At 44.0% G+C, this 14,696-nt stretch overlaps 1 protein-coding gene across 2 annotated transcripts in view; it reads left to right on the top strand.

Annotated features, from left to right (window-relative positions):
* Window positions 1-14,696, top strand: part of FARP2 (FERM, ARH/RhoGEF and pleckstrin domain protein 2) — a 76,733-nt gene that overhangs the window by 48,491 nt on the left and 13,546 nt on the right. For both annotated transcript variants that reach the window (XM_059479588.1, XM_059479589.1), the window contains exons 14-18: window positions 4,516-4,688; window positions 9,241-9,330; window positions 10,591-10,724; window positions 11,579-11,660; window positions 13,469-13,706. In XM_059479588.1, the coding sequence (XP_059335571.1) occupies window positions 4,516-4,688; window positions 9,241-9,330; window positions 10,591-10,724; window positions 11,579-11,660; window positions 13,469-13,706 (717 nt within the window). The remainder of the gene's footprint in view (window positions 1-4,515; window positions 4,689-9,240; window positions 9,331-10,590; window positions 10,725-11,578; window positions 11,661-13,468; window positions 13,707-14,696) is intronic.

The following is a 14,696-nucleotide window of genomic DNA, read 5'->3' as shown; positions in this document are numbered from 1 at the left end:
GGGTACTTGTGCCTTGGTTAGAGGGACTCCCCAGTTCCTTAGGTGCTTACTCTTGCCAGGAAAAGATTGCATTCAAACAAAGAGAGCTGGAATTTTTTAATTGATCTCTTGAACTATATCTTTTATATGGGAAATGTTTATTGAATTATATGTTGGGGTTTTTGAGTATCTTTGTGTCTGTTCAGATTGCCAATGATGAACCTACAGATTTGTACTAATTCATAATTTTAATTGTTTATGCAATAAAACAAGGAAAACTTTGATATAAATGACAACATGGGCTTTTTAGCTTTATTTTCATTACCCTTACCTTTGAAATAGAATAAATATTTGTTCTCCTAGCCAAGGCATCTTACAGTTTTATTCCCAGCTTTCTCCACGCAGTTTTTGGAAATAGAGCACAGTAGGCAAACACTGGTGTGTGGCTTTCAATTTCCTGCTTTGTGCAGATCTTTTGCTTGGAATACAAATGGGACTAGAAGCTCAGATTTCTTTGTAGGAATTATATTTATTGTGGAGATCTTTTTCTTTTAAACTGGGTATATCCCTTGAACTCTCTCTTGTATATCTGTTTTTATTGGAAGATTGTCCTTTTTTTTGCAAACTCAGCATGTGAAGGTGATTGCATGTTTTCTAGCTGGCAGGTTCTCCTCCAGGTATCTCTGGCCAGTGTTTAGGTAATTCCTCTTCCCTGCAAACAGGGCTTTTGCAAGGTGGCAAAAGGAGGCTGATTATTTGGGATTGTTTCAGTTGTTTTATGGGCATCTCCATAAAACCAGGGCCAACCTTAGGATTGTGGTATGTGACTTCACAGGTACACAGCACTGGGCACATGCCAAGTGCTGTAAATGTGCTTTAATGTTTTACATGACCTGTACCTGTTGGAGGATAAAAAAGAGATCTTTGAATTTAAAGTCTCTTGCATCAGTTCTTTAGGCTCTCAGATAATTTTCAAGATTCTCTTATCACCCAACTATTTCTCATCTTTTTAAAGGGAAGATTTGCAGAGGGACAAGCTGCTAGTTGTGAAGTTTTGAAATAAGGAAGATAGAGAAAATATCCAGGATTTTACTTGTAGTACATCAGCTTGTTAATGATTTCACTCTGGAAGTAATACTGTGTATTTCACTCTAGAAATAATCATTTGGTCTGTGCATGTGATGGGTTCAGCAGGGCATGGGGTGGAAGGGAGGCTCAGAGCAGGCTCCCCTTGCCCTCTGGTCAGCCTCTGCAGGGCTTTAGCCTGAAAATAATCTCTGCTTTTGAAGCACTAGTAATAACAAGGATATAATAATAAAGTTGTATCTCTAAAGGTTTTCTGTCACTCCATTTGATAAGGAGCTCTTGCTGACATTTGACCTTCACATAGCTTTTGTCCATCCCATAATGCTCAGTATTATTGGGGAACTATTTTAGTTGTCTGTCTTTGAATTATTTTAAGTATCCATGCATAAAGCTTAGAGAACCTGTATTTTTTGTTTTGGCCAGCCTGTACTCTCAAATCTGGCTTTCTGGGTAGGAATTGAATTTAGATTGAAGAATGGAAATACCTGCTGAAAAAATAACTGGGAAGTGATGCCAAAAACTTGTTATCTTATTATTCTGCTTGTTATCTCAGTGAAAATCAAATGGAACCTACTTCTACATGACCAGTATTACCCAGTAGCTGTGGAGGATATCCCTCAGCATTCTCACCAGATTCTCTAGCTGTGCTCTTGAATACTACAGAGCTTTTACAATGTTTTATTGATTAGTTTTTATTTTTTATTTCCATTAGGTGTATACTGGGCTTTATGAAACTGTGGGTTTGTTTGCTTAAGGGCACATTTCTAACTGTGTAGTGTAACTAAGAATATTAGCATACTTGAAGATCTTTGAGTATGTGGAGTATTACACTGAGCTGATGCATTTTTGGATGTTGCCTTAAGTGCATTTGTGTGTGATGCAGAGGCAGAAATTTGCTGTGTACAGGATGCAGCCATGTCTGACTGTGTGGGGTACCACTCTGAATTCCCACATCAATGCATGGAGGGCTGTTCTCCCAGCATTTACAGACACCAATCTGGGATGTTTGTGTGACTTGTAGAGAACAAATTTCCACTTCATGCAGAACACTGAAACACAGAAACACCCCTGTGAAAGAGTAATCCCTTTTAATATAACTGGAGGATGCTGCCTGTGGGGAAGGGAAGACCTCAGAGCACCAAGGTTTGATGTCAGAGGGAATCATTCACATGTTTTGATCTTCACATCAATATTTCCACCTAATTAGGAGTTTTCTACATTGAGCAGCAGTTGAAATGGCTTCTCCCTTTACCATCCTTCTCTGTGAGAATGAGGAATTGCTGTACATCCTACCTGCTTGCCTGGAGTCCTCTGTGCTGCTCTGGTGGAGAAGACTTGGCTTGTGAGAATGAAAATTTCAGTCCTCACCTGTAATATCATCTGCCATCACACTGAGCTCAGATCAAATATTTAATTAAAGAAATGTTAGCCAAAAAGCTAACTTGAGCTGCTCTGTGACTTCTTATAGCCTCTTCCAGGGAATAAAAAAAAAAAAAGGAAAGTGACAGGACAAGAGGGAATGGCCTTAAGTTGAAGAAGGGAAGTTTTAGATGGAGTAAATTCTTCCTTGTGAGGGTGAAGAGCCCCTGGCATAGCTGCCCAGAGAAGCTGTGACTGTCCCTGGATCCCTAGAAGTGTCTAAGGCCAGGTTGGACAGGGTTTGGAGCACGCTGGTGTAGTGGAAGGAGTCCCTGCCCATGGCACAGGGTGGGACTGGGTGGGCTTTAAGGTCCCTTTTCACTCAAACCATTCTAAGATTCTGTGAACATGCCTCATTTCCATCAGGCACTCTGGCTTTGGGGAGGAGTTCTTGCTTTCAGATTCAATATTTGCAATTAATTTCCTGGCCATCTTCTGTTGGAGGAGATAAAAGGTAGAACAACCCAAGTGAAAAAGCAGGGTGGTTTATAGCAAGTTCTATCCCATTTGTTCCCTCTGTGTCTGAGTTTTCAGGCTGTCTGGAAGCAGTTCAAGTTACAGATTCTGGAATTTGTTGCTACTTCATGTTAAATTCCAAGAACTTAAAGAAGCTCCTCACCCCTGCAAACTCATTTGTTTGGAAGCTGGTTTTTTCAGCATTCCTGGCATGTAAAAGCAAACTTGAATCCTGTGCCTGGACAGGTGAAACAAGTGTTGCTTTCCTGGGGTGAAGGGCCAAAATGCTTAGGGAGAAACAAAATCTCCTCCAGAAGTGGTGCTGGACTAGTGTACAAATAGTTAACTCAGCAGCCTGGATGATCTGAATCTCTTCCAGGTGACCGAGTGCAGCTCTGTTTAGCTTCCTGCCTTTGTCCATGTGGAGTCACAGGCTGGGGCTGCCTCGCCCTGGGTGTGCTCTCCAAGCCTGAGCAGCTGGGAGGGAATCGAGAGCTCCCAGCTCCTCCTGCAGCACCCATGGCACTGTGGGGGGATCCTGGATACCTGTGAGAGCTGGTTTTTTAAAAATTTCAAGATATTGTGATGATTTCTAAGTAGTTTGGGAAATGGTGATTTGGCAGTTTGGGGTTGGCTGTTGATTTCCCCGTTTGTCTTCGGGTGGGTGGTTCAGCACTCGTGACACAACAAATCCTGCTGGGGAGGCTTGGGAGGGTGTTTCAGTTTTCCTTGCTTAAGTACTGATACCTGTTTGGTTGCCTGATCTGAGAGAACTCATTTGTGTGTCACAGGGAAGATCAGAAAAACAGTATGTGAGATTAGGAGGAATTCTGTGGGTGTAGTGTCTGTCACCTTCCTTTGGTCCAAAAAAGCTGATCTTGTATGGTCATTTTCAGCCCCATGGAGGGGTCTACAGGCTGAAAAGAGGAGGTTTAAATTCACTGTGATGTGTCAGAAATCTCTAAAGGGTCCACAAAATAGTAATAATAATTTTTAAAAATTATGTTTAATAACCTAAAGCAAAGTGGTACCTGTTGCTTCTAACAGGTGGATTGAGTCCATCCAGTTAATACTCAGTGCTACAAAATTGTTTTCTATGAGGTTATATAATACCCTAATTTCTGAATGTATTTCTAGCATACTTTGTCTTCTGGAGTGGCAAGTCATGGAATAATTCATCCTAGCTTTTCCCTGTGTTGAAAAGTAACTCTTATATTGAAAAGCAAAAATTAAAAGCTGTATTGCAGTCCCTGCAGTATAACCCTGTGTTGTGAATTGTGCTACTACTTTTCTGTGACAATAAGCAATTTATCCTTCCCTTTACTGTGGTTTCGCTGTGTCTGTCCTTACTGCACTGCCCTATAACCTCTGGGATGGAGGGAACACTCCCTTTACTTTAACATACACACTGAAGTCTTTGGATTTATATGCCTTTTTGCTTTTTTACCTTTTTAAAAATAATATGAGATTACAATGCTGGTTTGCTGTAACAGTGGATAATCACGTGATTTGCACTATCTTTGAAATAATTTTCTCTCCTTTTCCGCTCCATTTTCTTGTTGTTTTCCCACCCAGGCCTCCCTGTGGACCATGGCCAGCTGTCCTCCCTTGTGCTGAAGAGTCCCCTGGGTTTGAGCCCAGGCTTTCAGGTGACTGCAGCCACCCAGGGCTCGTCCCCTCTGCTCAGCCCTGTGCTCAGCGATGCTGGTGGCGCCAGGATAGAGGAGGATGATGAAATGAAAAGGAAGGTAAGAGCACAGAGCTGGGCAGTGATGGTGCCATGTGGGAGCTGTGCTGGGCACTGCAGGTGCCATGAGGAGCTGTGCTTGCTTGCTGAATGCAGATTGTGCTTTATTCTGTGGTGGCTGGGGCAGAACTCCAGTGCTGAAGGTTGGTTGGATGTGTTGAGCTGTTGTGGCAGGAGTCCCCTCTGCCCTCCTGGCATCTTGTGTCTTCTTGGCATGGCCATTGGGAGCACCTCCCTCTGTTTTAGTAGGAGCAGTGTATCAGGGAATTGTGTTCAAAACCACCTTTTGTACCCCAGAATGGAAATGAGTTCAGGTTGGATATTAGGGAAAGTTTCTTTATCCCGAGGCTGATCCCTGTAGCAGATTCCCTAGGGAAGTGATCACAACACCAAGCCTAACAAAGATCAAGGAATATCTGGATGATGCCTCCATTCATATGGTTTATTTTCAGGTGGATCTGCAAGGAGTGGAGAGCTGGACACAATGATCCTGAGATCCTTATTTGTTAATGTATAAGGAGTTTGTTTGCTGGGTTCCTTCCTTTCCATGCAGTCTCATCACTGTCTCGTTGCTCCATCTCACCATACATTGTTCCTCCAGGCCATGCTTTCTGATCATAACAGGACCTTTAGAGGGGTCCTGTGGTGTTCCCTTTGAGCTGTGGAGGACCTGAGCTCAGTGTGAACTCTCTCACATCCATTTCATCCTGGGCTTGCTCAGCACAGCTGGCTGTGTTGTTGAAGTTCCTCTCCATGGCTGACCCTTCTGTCTGGAGAGAGGTGGACAGTGCTCTGGCCTTGCAGAACCATGAGGTTCATTTTCTGGAAAGAGGGGGACAAAAATGCCCCTGACTTTTGCAGGTGCAGTGAGTCTCAAACCAGGAACAGCTTTGGGTCTTCAAGATGTGCTTATGTCTGGGTGCTGCTCCATCCCTGGGCTTTTCTTTCTGCCTGGTGAAAGAACCTTTCAACCACTGAGCACTGGTTGCTTTAACCAGGGACTCCCCCACATGATGTGGGGTTTTCCTCACCATCATGCAGAGCTCAGGATTTGCTGCATTTCTTCCAAAGTTTAAAGAAGTCCACAGCAGAGTTCCATGACCATTTTTCTGGAAGACTCTCTGCTCCACTGTCCAAACTCAGTTCTGTATGGAGTTTGTGGCCACACTGGCATCTGCAGTTTTCCACACAGCCACAGAGAAGGAACAACCACCTTGTGTGGTCTTTGCTTCTACTCTCCTGCTTGCCCCATCCAGTGTTCTGGTTGTCTTACCTCTGGCAGGACCAGGATCCTCAGGCAGAAAGGTCACAGGCCCTGCTCTTTGGTGTCTTTACCCCATTCTTGGGCACCTCCAGGCACTTTTGTGATGCTGTTGAGAAACACCCATGGTGTGGACGTGCTGTGAGTGCTTGCCAGAGAGAGGAAGGTTTAACCAGTGACTGGGAGCTGAGCTGCACACAGCCCACCCCACTGGCAGCTTCCCTGTCTCATTTAGGCTTTCTGAGTGGAGTTTATAGCTTTGGCTGATCACTCTACTGTTAGTTTCCATAGTTATTTTAAAAATAACTCTTCTCATTTGTCCTTATGGCTTGGAAATAATGAGCAGAGACTGTGTTAGCTGACTTAAATGTGAAGCCCAACCCTTTCTGCCACATTCTGCATGGTCTGGTGTTTTGGCAGCTTGTGTTCTCCTTCAGGCTGAAACTAATTTATGAAAGTGAGACTCCTTAGAAGGGAACTTCTTTTTCTTGTATTGATCTTAAGCTTGATCAAGTCCTGAGTATTCCAAGGCTTTGATGTCTATTCAGAGACATTGTTGTAAGTGAAACAGACACAAGAGGAAACCAGTGTGAAATTGGTTACATTTCACAGGAGCTTTGCAGCTTTGTTGTACAAGAAAAATGCAATCTTGCAATATCTCACTGACTAGAGCTCTGTTTTGAAGGTGATGCTGCTGTAGTGGTTAATCAGGGCAGGTTCTGCAAACTCTCCAGCCCTCACAATGTGTGCTGTCTGCTCTTTGCAGCCATGTGCTGCTGGTCCAGTACTGATACCTTTAGAAACATGAGGGTTTCTTTTTTTCCTTTCTTTTTAAATCACTGTGCTTTTTTTTCATCTCACTGATAGATTTCTCCCTGTTCCTTCTCTAAAGGAGGCTGGTTGTAGCAACCCACTTAAAGAAGGACATTGAAACTGGGCTTTTTGGGGGAGTTCCCCCACACAGAGTTATTTTAACACTTCTGAAGCCTGGTGTTTGAAGTGAAAAGTTAAACATTTTTGGCCATTGCAAGTTCAGAGTAGAGCTCTTCACAAGATGGGTTTGCTGTATCTGGTGAGTGCTGAAGGTTTCCAGGTGGGATTGTTTGTACATTATATGGTGAAACATCATTTTTTCCAAGTGGGGATCTTTGCCTGGATGCCTGCTATGGCTGTAGAAACATTTTCTTTGGACTCTAGAAGGAGACTGCCACCTCAGAGAGTTCTTGTGTTTGGCTTTTGAGGCATGAGCTGATTTCCTTTCCCCTTGCAGAGCCTGAGCAGTGGTGAGGGTGTTTGGCAGGGCCCCTGTGCTCTGTGAGAGCCTTTCCACGCCTCTGGTGCAGGGTCTGCCCAGCAGCTGCTGCCAGCACTCTGCACAAGGGATGCACTTAGGACTGCTGCAAGACTGAAAAAAAGCAAATTAAGCGCACTAAATTCCACCAGGGAGCAGTTTGGAAAGAGCAGGAACTTCTGAGAATTAACAGGAAGGGCTGATGTGCTGGGGAGGGAGAAAGGAACAGAAGGTGGCTGGGAAAAATAAAAGCCCTCTTCTGCCCCAGGTTAGCACAGAGTCAGCTGGAGAGGGAGGCAGAAACCTCAGAAGTGTTCAGAGGTGGAGAAAAACATGATCCATGCAGGCTATGAGAAGTGACAGGTTATGACCATGGTGTGGTTTAGTTGTTAAGGAAGTTCCCCCATCACTACCTGCCTGTGTGGAAGCCATGCTCCCATTTCACACACCTGCATGCCCTGTAACATTTGAAAGAATTTCAGTAAAATCCTGTACATAATCCAGAAGGGGAGGTACCCAGAGCTGTGTGAGAACATCCCTGACAGCAGAAACTCTCCTGTCTGTAAGGAACTGAGACTGAGAAGTGAGATGGTGAAACTGTGTCACCTTAGGCTGTAGGGAGGCCAGGAAAATGATGATGTTTCCTTTGGGAAGAGGCTGCTTATGGAGGATGCCCACTGAGGTTCCACAGTATATGAGGCTGCAGTAAGGTAAATAGGCCAGGGAAAAAAGCCAAGATCAGGTAGGACTTTGCCTGTAAGACAGGTAGATTGAAGGGGATGGCTGTGGAATGAGTAGGAGCGTGTTCTCTGCTTCCACCAGGGAGTGGGCTGACATGTGGAACTGCAATAGCTAGCATAAAACAACCTGAAAAGAGATTAGACAGTGTCTCAAAATTAATTATTTGAGGATACACTCCTCTAGAGATTTTCTGGACTCAACAGAGAGGTTACTGAGCACCCAGGAGAATGTGTCCTCCATGGGTAACCCTGAGCTGGAGGATTGGGAAACACTCAGTAGCTGTGCTGACAGCACTGGAGGCATCTCAAAGTGACTCTATAAAGAGAATTTTTGATTAGCTCAGAACATACAAGGAAACAGAAGAAAGAATTTTCAAAGCAGTGTTTCCCTCAGGAGGGGCAGAGATGGAGGAGACCAAATTTTGACATAAGTTAGTGGCATTTGGCACAGAACTACAGCACAGCATAGTGAGCTAAGGAGTCAAAGCAGTCCCTTACCTTGAAGAGTGACTAATTCCTTAATATTTCATGATTTTTAGTAATGTATGTTTTTAGGCTAGTTCTAATTTTCTGCTGTAGCTGCACAACATCTCTTGCCACCATTTCATTCCTTTGTTTTTCCATATCCATTCTGTCTTCTCTTTAAAGAGCAGCCCAGAGCAATCATTCAGGCAACAACTGCTGTGGTTTGATTTTCTTTTTTTCTTATCTAATTAATATGGCCTTCAAAGGAGTAGCTTGAGTAAAAGCTGTAAGTGGAAATAAGGAATTTTGGAAAAGGACTGCTTGCAAATCTGTTGGGCTGTTTTTGGTGGTTAGAGAAGGGTTTAAAATCTAGGAATATTGGATTAAGTGTTTCCATATTTCTGTGAAATGCTCCCTTGATTTGAGATGGAAGGTCCTGTAATGGAGGTGTCCAAAGCCAGGTTGGACAGGGCTTGGAGCACCCTGGTGTAGTGGAAAGTCTCTGCCCATGGCAGGGGGTAGAATGAGATAAGCTTTAAGGTCCCATGTAACCTAAACCATCTGTGATTCTAAGATAATTGACATATAATTGGCATTTTTTTAATACTCTAACAATATAAAGAATATTTTATAGTAAAGTCAGCATTTGGGAATGTGATACTGAACAAAGAGATGTCAGTAATGAGGTGCTCCATTTGCACACAGCAAGAGGAAGTGGATGTGAGGTTTGAGCTGATGCCCAGAGGAAATGGAGGTTTGTGTTTCAGTTCTCACTGGTGTCTGTGTGTCCTTCCAGCGCTGCCCCACAGACAAGGCATACTTCATAGCAAAGGAGATCCTGGCCACAGAACGCACCTATTTAAAGGACCTGGAGGTCATTACAGTGGTAAGTGCCTTTGACTTTATTTCTTTTCCCTTTTTATGACAGATTTGTGGTTGTAAGATTGGAAAAACTTGGAATTTCTTCTTGTGATGTAGCATAATCCATGAGCCAAGCAGCTGTCCCCTTCCTTGTTGCATAGCTCCTTCCCTGGACTTCAGCAGCTGCATCCTGTGCCATCCTGATGACCTAGGCAAACTTTTGCTCTGAAAACTGTCAACAAGGAAAGCCTAAAAACATTTTGCAGGAGTCCCTTACCTTGTTAATATTACATGATTTTTAGTAATCTGTGTTTTCAGGCTAACTCTGATTTTGTGTTGCAACTGCACAACACTCTGTTTCAGTGATACCTGCCAGCTCTGCTTATAACCTGGCTGTCTTCTCTTTTTTTTGGTTTTCCTTGGGAAGTTTTTAGCCTTGGAAAGCTTTTAGCCTTGTGCCTGTGGATCTGTGAGCAGATGGCAGTTGCAAAGGGCATCGAACCCATGGGAGTTTGAAGAGTTTCTTCTTGTTTTGCTGCTTCTGTTTCTTCCTCCTCCTTTCACTCAGAATAGACAAGTGAGTCCCAGTTTGGAGGGCAGCATGAATTTCTAGTTCATGTGCTTCTAAAAGAGCTTTTTTTGTTCATGAGCTCTGTGTTTGAGCATTGTGACTGTTGCCTTCCTATAAGCTGTTGTTTTAATTTCATTAAAGAAAAGCTTGATTCCCTCAATGCTTCATGGCCTCAGTGGAGGTGTTCTCTGCAAGCTCATTGAGCACCATCTCACTCCAATTCCTCCTACAGGCTTCCCAGCACTTCTCCTAAAAGAAGGGGGAAAAATCTCAGAGAATTTTTGTAATATCCCCATCCCTGCCAGAAGCACTAAAGTGTGGAATGTGACCTCAACGAGATCTTCAGCTGAGTGACTGGCACAGGCTCCAGGCCATTGAGAGCAGTTTTATCTGCGTGGAAGTGGCAGCAGCTGGGGCAGCCACTGGGTAACTGACTGTCACTCAGCTGTCCCCAACCATCCCATCATTGCATTCAGAAACCAGCTGGTGCCCACAGCCAGCCATGGGCCTCATCTTCCTCATATTTGGCACAGAAAAAAAATCCCTTCTTTCCATTTTTCACAAATTACGTCTTCCCTAAATACTACTACTTCCTCCCTGCTTTTTCCCTGTGCATACTTTCTCCTCCCCCATCACTTCAGGAGCAGGAATTTTCATGCTAACAATGAATTTCTGAAGCAGAGACATTGATGAGAATTTCTGGTTTTCTGGCAGTGGTTCCGCAGTGCTGTGATCAAGGAGAATGCCATGCCCGAGGGCCTGATGACCCTGCTCTTCTCCAACATTGACCCCATCTATGAGTTCCACAGAGGCTTTCTCAAGGAGATTGAACAGAGGCTCTCCCTCTGGTAAGTGACATGGGGGACCTTTTTATACATCCTTACATCCAAACCAGACTGCAATTGGTATTTCTGCATCAACAGAAGCAAGGAGAAATCTTTTATGAAATTAAAGCCATGAAAAAAGCACAAACCATGTTGCACAAAGGCCATTTTCTAATCTTTGCTTTGTATATAATATCTTGTACTTGTATGACTTGTGCACCAGACTGAGGGTTTTGTAATCACAGAATCATTTAGCTTGGAAAACACCTTTAAGATCATCAATTGTTGATATAATCTGATAGTGCTTATTAAGCCTTAGAAAAAAGAAGGAACACAAGATCAAAAAGATGATGCATGTGTTTTTTCCCCACCTTTAATGAAATCTCCAGGTGAAAATCTAGGAAACATTTTTGTGATTAAGATGGGAGTTTAGTTCTTGCAATGCAGTTTATTTCACACATGATGTTTTTAAACTTTGTATTATTTTCTTCTAACCTGCCATGTTATATATTACAGTATAACTTCCTTTCAAAAGGAGGTGATCTACGTAAACAAAGTGTGAACAAAAATAAATTCACAAAATCAGGTGGGGTCGTGTTATGATATTTATGTGGAGGTCTGGAGTGTAAAACACTCAAATAGACTTTCACACAAGCTCCTTTCTAGTCCTTTCTCAGTTTTTTAAGCATGTCTTTGTGTTTGCTGTTTTGTGCAGCATCCATATTTAACGTACCAAGTTCTCAATCTGAGCAGTGAAATCAGAATGTCAAATGCCTATAGATTTTTGTGAATTTCAAGGGAAGATGGAGGGAGAAAACAGGAACTTCTTGATCCGCCATGCATGTTTCCTTCTCCTTTTCTCCTCATGTGTGTTCCAGGGAAGGCAGGAGCAATGCTCACGTGAAGGGGGATTTCCAGCGCATTGGGGATGTCATGCTCAGGAACATGCACGCTCTCAAGGTAACACAGGCTGCAAGACCTGGAATTTTGGGATTATTGAGGTGTTCTGTTTGGTTTTGTTTTGTCAAGGATCAGAGCTCAGAGTTAATATTTCCATTCATCACAGAATCCCAGGAGGGTTTGGGTTGGAAGTGGCCTTAAAGCCCATCCCATTCCACCCCCTGCCATGGCAGGGACACCTTCCACTGTCCCAGGTTGCTCCAAGCCCTGTCCAGCCTGGCCTTGGACACTGTCAGGGATCCAGGACAGCCACAGCTTCTCTGGGCACCTGTGCCAGGGCCTCACCACCTGTTACAGTCTGGTTCTTGAAATTATTAGAAATGCAAAAAAAAAATTAGAAACGCAAATGAGACCATATGCCAAAGTCAATAGTATGGGCTTTATTTAATAGTAAATATCAGAGAGAGAGAGAAGGAAGTGAAAGAAATAGAACAGATGTGGGGGAACAGAAAGAGAGAGATTAAAGAAAATATCACCACTCTGTGCATCCCACCAGTGTCCTGATGTTCCTGTCCAGTTGGTTGTCTTGGTGCTGAGGGTCCCCCACAAAACACAGAATCATTAATAGGGATTAATATGTGCTCAGGCCAGGTGGAATGGCCAGGTATCTCCCCTGGAGAGGGGCAACTCTTACACAGTCTGCTGCAGCTGAGTGAATCACTGCATCCTGTGCAGTCCTGTGGTGCAAGGCCACAGGAATGAGTCTGGGAAGCACTTTGAGGGGGTCTTGGATGGATCAAGACCTCTCCTCAGCTGCCTCCCACATGCATGTCCCATGGATGTGGCCATCCTGGGGTTGGGGGGTTTTACAACTGATCCAGTTTGGTGTAAGGGAGGGTGGGTGTTCACTGCCTCTGACCAGAGGTTTTGCTAAGCACCCAAAACTCTCCTCCTCTCCCCTTTATTTGGGGGCTCCATGCAAACCTGACCTTTTGGGCTATGGCCTCCCCCTCCCAAACCCAGTCAGGAATGATTTTCTGCTGGGTTTGGCTTTCTTGGGCATGTATTCTTTTCCCTCTGCCTTGTTTATTCTCCCTGACCCATGATTATTGAATAATAGTGTTCCCTTTATCTTATCAAGGCATCTTAACTCTCAGTCCAAAGTTCCAGTCAGGCATCTTCAGGGAGGGCTGGGCTTCTGTGGCTGTAACTTCTTTATACAACAGGAAAAAGGTTCCTAACAATGTTTAGGCCATGAACTATCAAATTCTAGTATCTGACACCACCCTCACAGGGAAGAATTTCTTTCCAATATCCCATCTAAAACTTTTCTTTTTCAGTCAATCTCGAAGTAACTTTATTTATTTTTGAGAAACAATTTTAAACATGGTAAAATAATTGCAGGAAGGTTTTGTATCACTGTTGCTTATTTAGGCACCTAAATGTACCTTGATAAGTGGTGTTTGTTGGTTATTCAGCAGAAAACAAAGAAAAGTTATTTATTTAGCTCCCCTATTGAGACCTTGATTCACAAGGTCATTTAATTTAAAAATATACATATTTTTTAAAGGCAGAATAATTTCTTCTGAAATGAAATCAGCTTTATGTGGTGCAGAGTGCCTATGTGGGACAGTTACATTAGTGCTGCAGTAGTGGAGTATTTATTTAATTAAAACCAATGGCTTGAATGGGAGTGCAGGAGTGTGGGACTGCTATTTGTATCACCAGCATTTGGTATCCTCAGCAGGCACGGGCACAATTCCATACAAACACTTATTTTGACCTTGATTAGGAGCTGTCTGCCACTTCCTTTAATGATGAAGGACTGTTTTCCTTTGATGCAAGTCACTTTGTGTCCATTTCCACAGGAGTTCACGGGTTACCTGCAGAAACACGACGAGGTCCTGACGGAACTGGAGAAAGCAACCAAACGCCTCAAGAAGCTGGAGATGGTTTATAAGGAGTTTGAGCTGCAGAAGGTTTGCTACCTGCCCCTCAACACCTTTCTGCTCAAACCCATCCAGAGACTGATGCACTACAAGCTGATCCTGGGGAGGCTGTGCAAGCACTACACAGCAGAGCACCGGGACTTCGCCGACTGCCGCAGTGAGTGAGCGCCCAGTGTGGGGAAGGTGCAACAGGAAAGCCTTAGAAATGGGATTGTGTGGCAAAAGATTTTGAGAATATGGAAACTATAAGTGAGATTGAAATGAAGGCAAGCTCTGAGATACCTCAGTTACTGAACAGCAGGAAAACAATGGTGTGGCTGGGTGAAGGTAATCCCTTTTTGATGGAACAACTCCCTCTGCTTGCAGACAGCTCCAAGGGTCAGAGCAGATCCTACAGCTTGGCAGAAGGGGCCCAAAGAGGAGTTTTTAGGGTTTAAAATGTTACACAGTGTGGTAATGTAGTGATTCTTACCTTACAGGCTGTATGTAAATGCTATAGGATTTGTATATTGTACTAGATTGGTTAGTGAGCGTTAGAATATTCAACACAGAAGAAGATTTATTGTATTGTAATAGGAACCTCACGCTCTCTTACCTTTTTTACTCTCTAACCTTTTTTACTCCCTTATGCTCTTACCCTCTTACCCTGTCATCCTCTCTCCCCTTCTCTTCTCTCAGGCCTGCTCTGAGCTGTGGCTGCAGCTCCCAGCAGGGCCCTGCACCCAGGCCCTTTGCAATGAACCCCAAATCCCAGCAGGGCCCTGCACCCAGGCCCTTTGCAATGAACCCCAAATCCCAGCAGGGCCCTGCACCCAGGCCCTTTGCAATAAACCCCAAATCCCAGCAGGGCCCTGCACCCAGGCCCCTTGTAATAAACCCCAAATCCCAGCAGGGCCCTGCACCCAGGCCCTTTGCAATAAACCCCAAGTTCCTGACCTGGCTGCAGAGATCTCTCATCTCTGTCTGTCCCAACTGTCCTACCCCCATGGCTCCTACAGCCCAGCCCTGTCCTGCTGGCAGCACTCTCCCCATGGGCATCAAAACTCTGCCTGTGCCCTGGGAACACAAGAATTACACACTCATAGAATCTCAGAATGGTTTGGGTTAAAAGAAAGCTTAAAACTCAGCTCATTCCCCTTCCACCATG

Source organism: Ammospiza nelsoni, chromosome 10 (assembly GCF_027579445.1).
Source record: "Ammospiza nelsoni isolate bAmmNel1 chromosome 10, bAmmNel1.pri, whole genome shotgun sequence".
NCBI lineage: Eukaryota > Metazoa > Chordata > Aves > Passeriformes > Passerellidae > Ammospiza > Ammospiza nelsoni.
The sequence above is the reverse complement of the archived record's forward strand: the minus strand, read 5'-3'. Positions and strand labels throughout refer to the sequence as shown.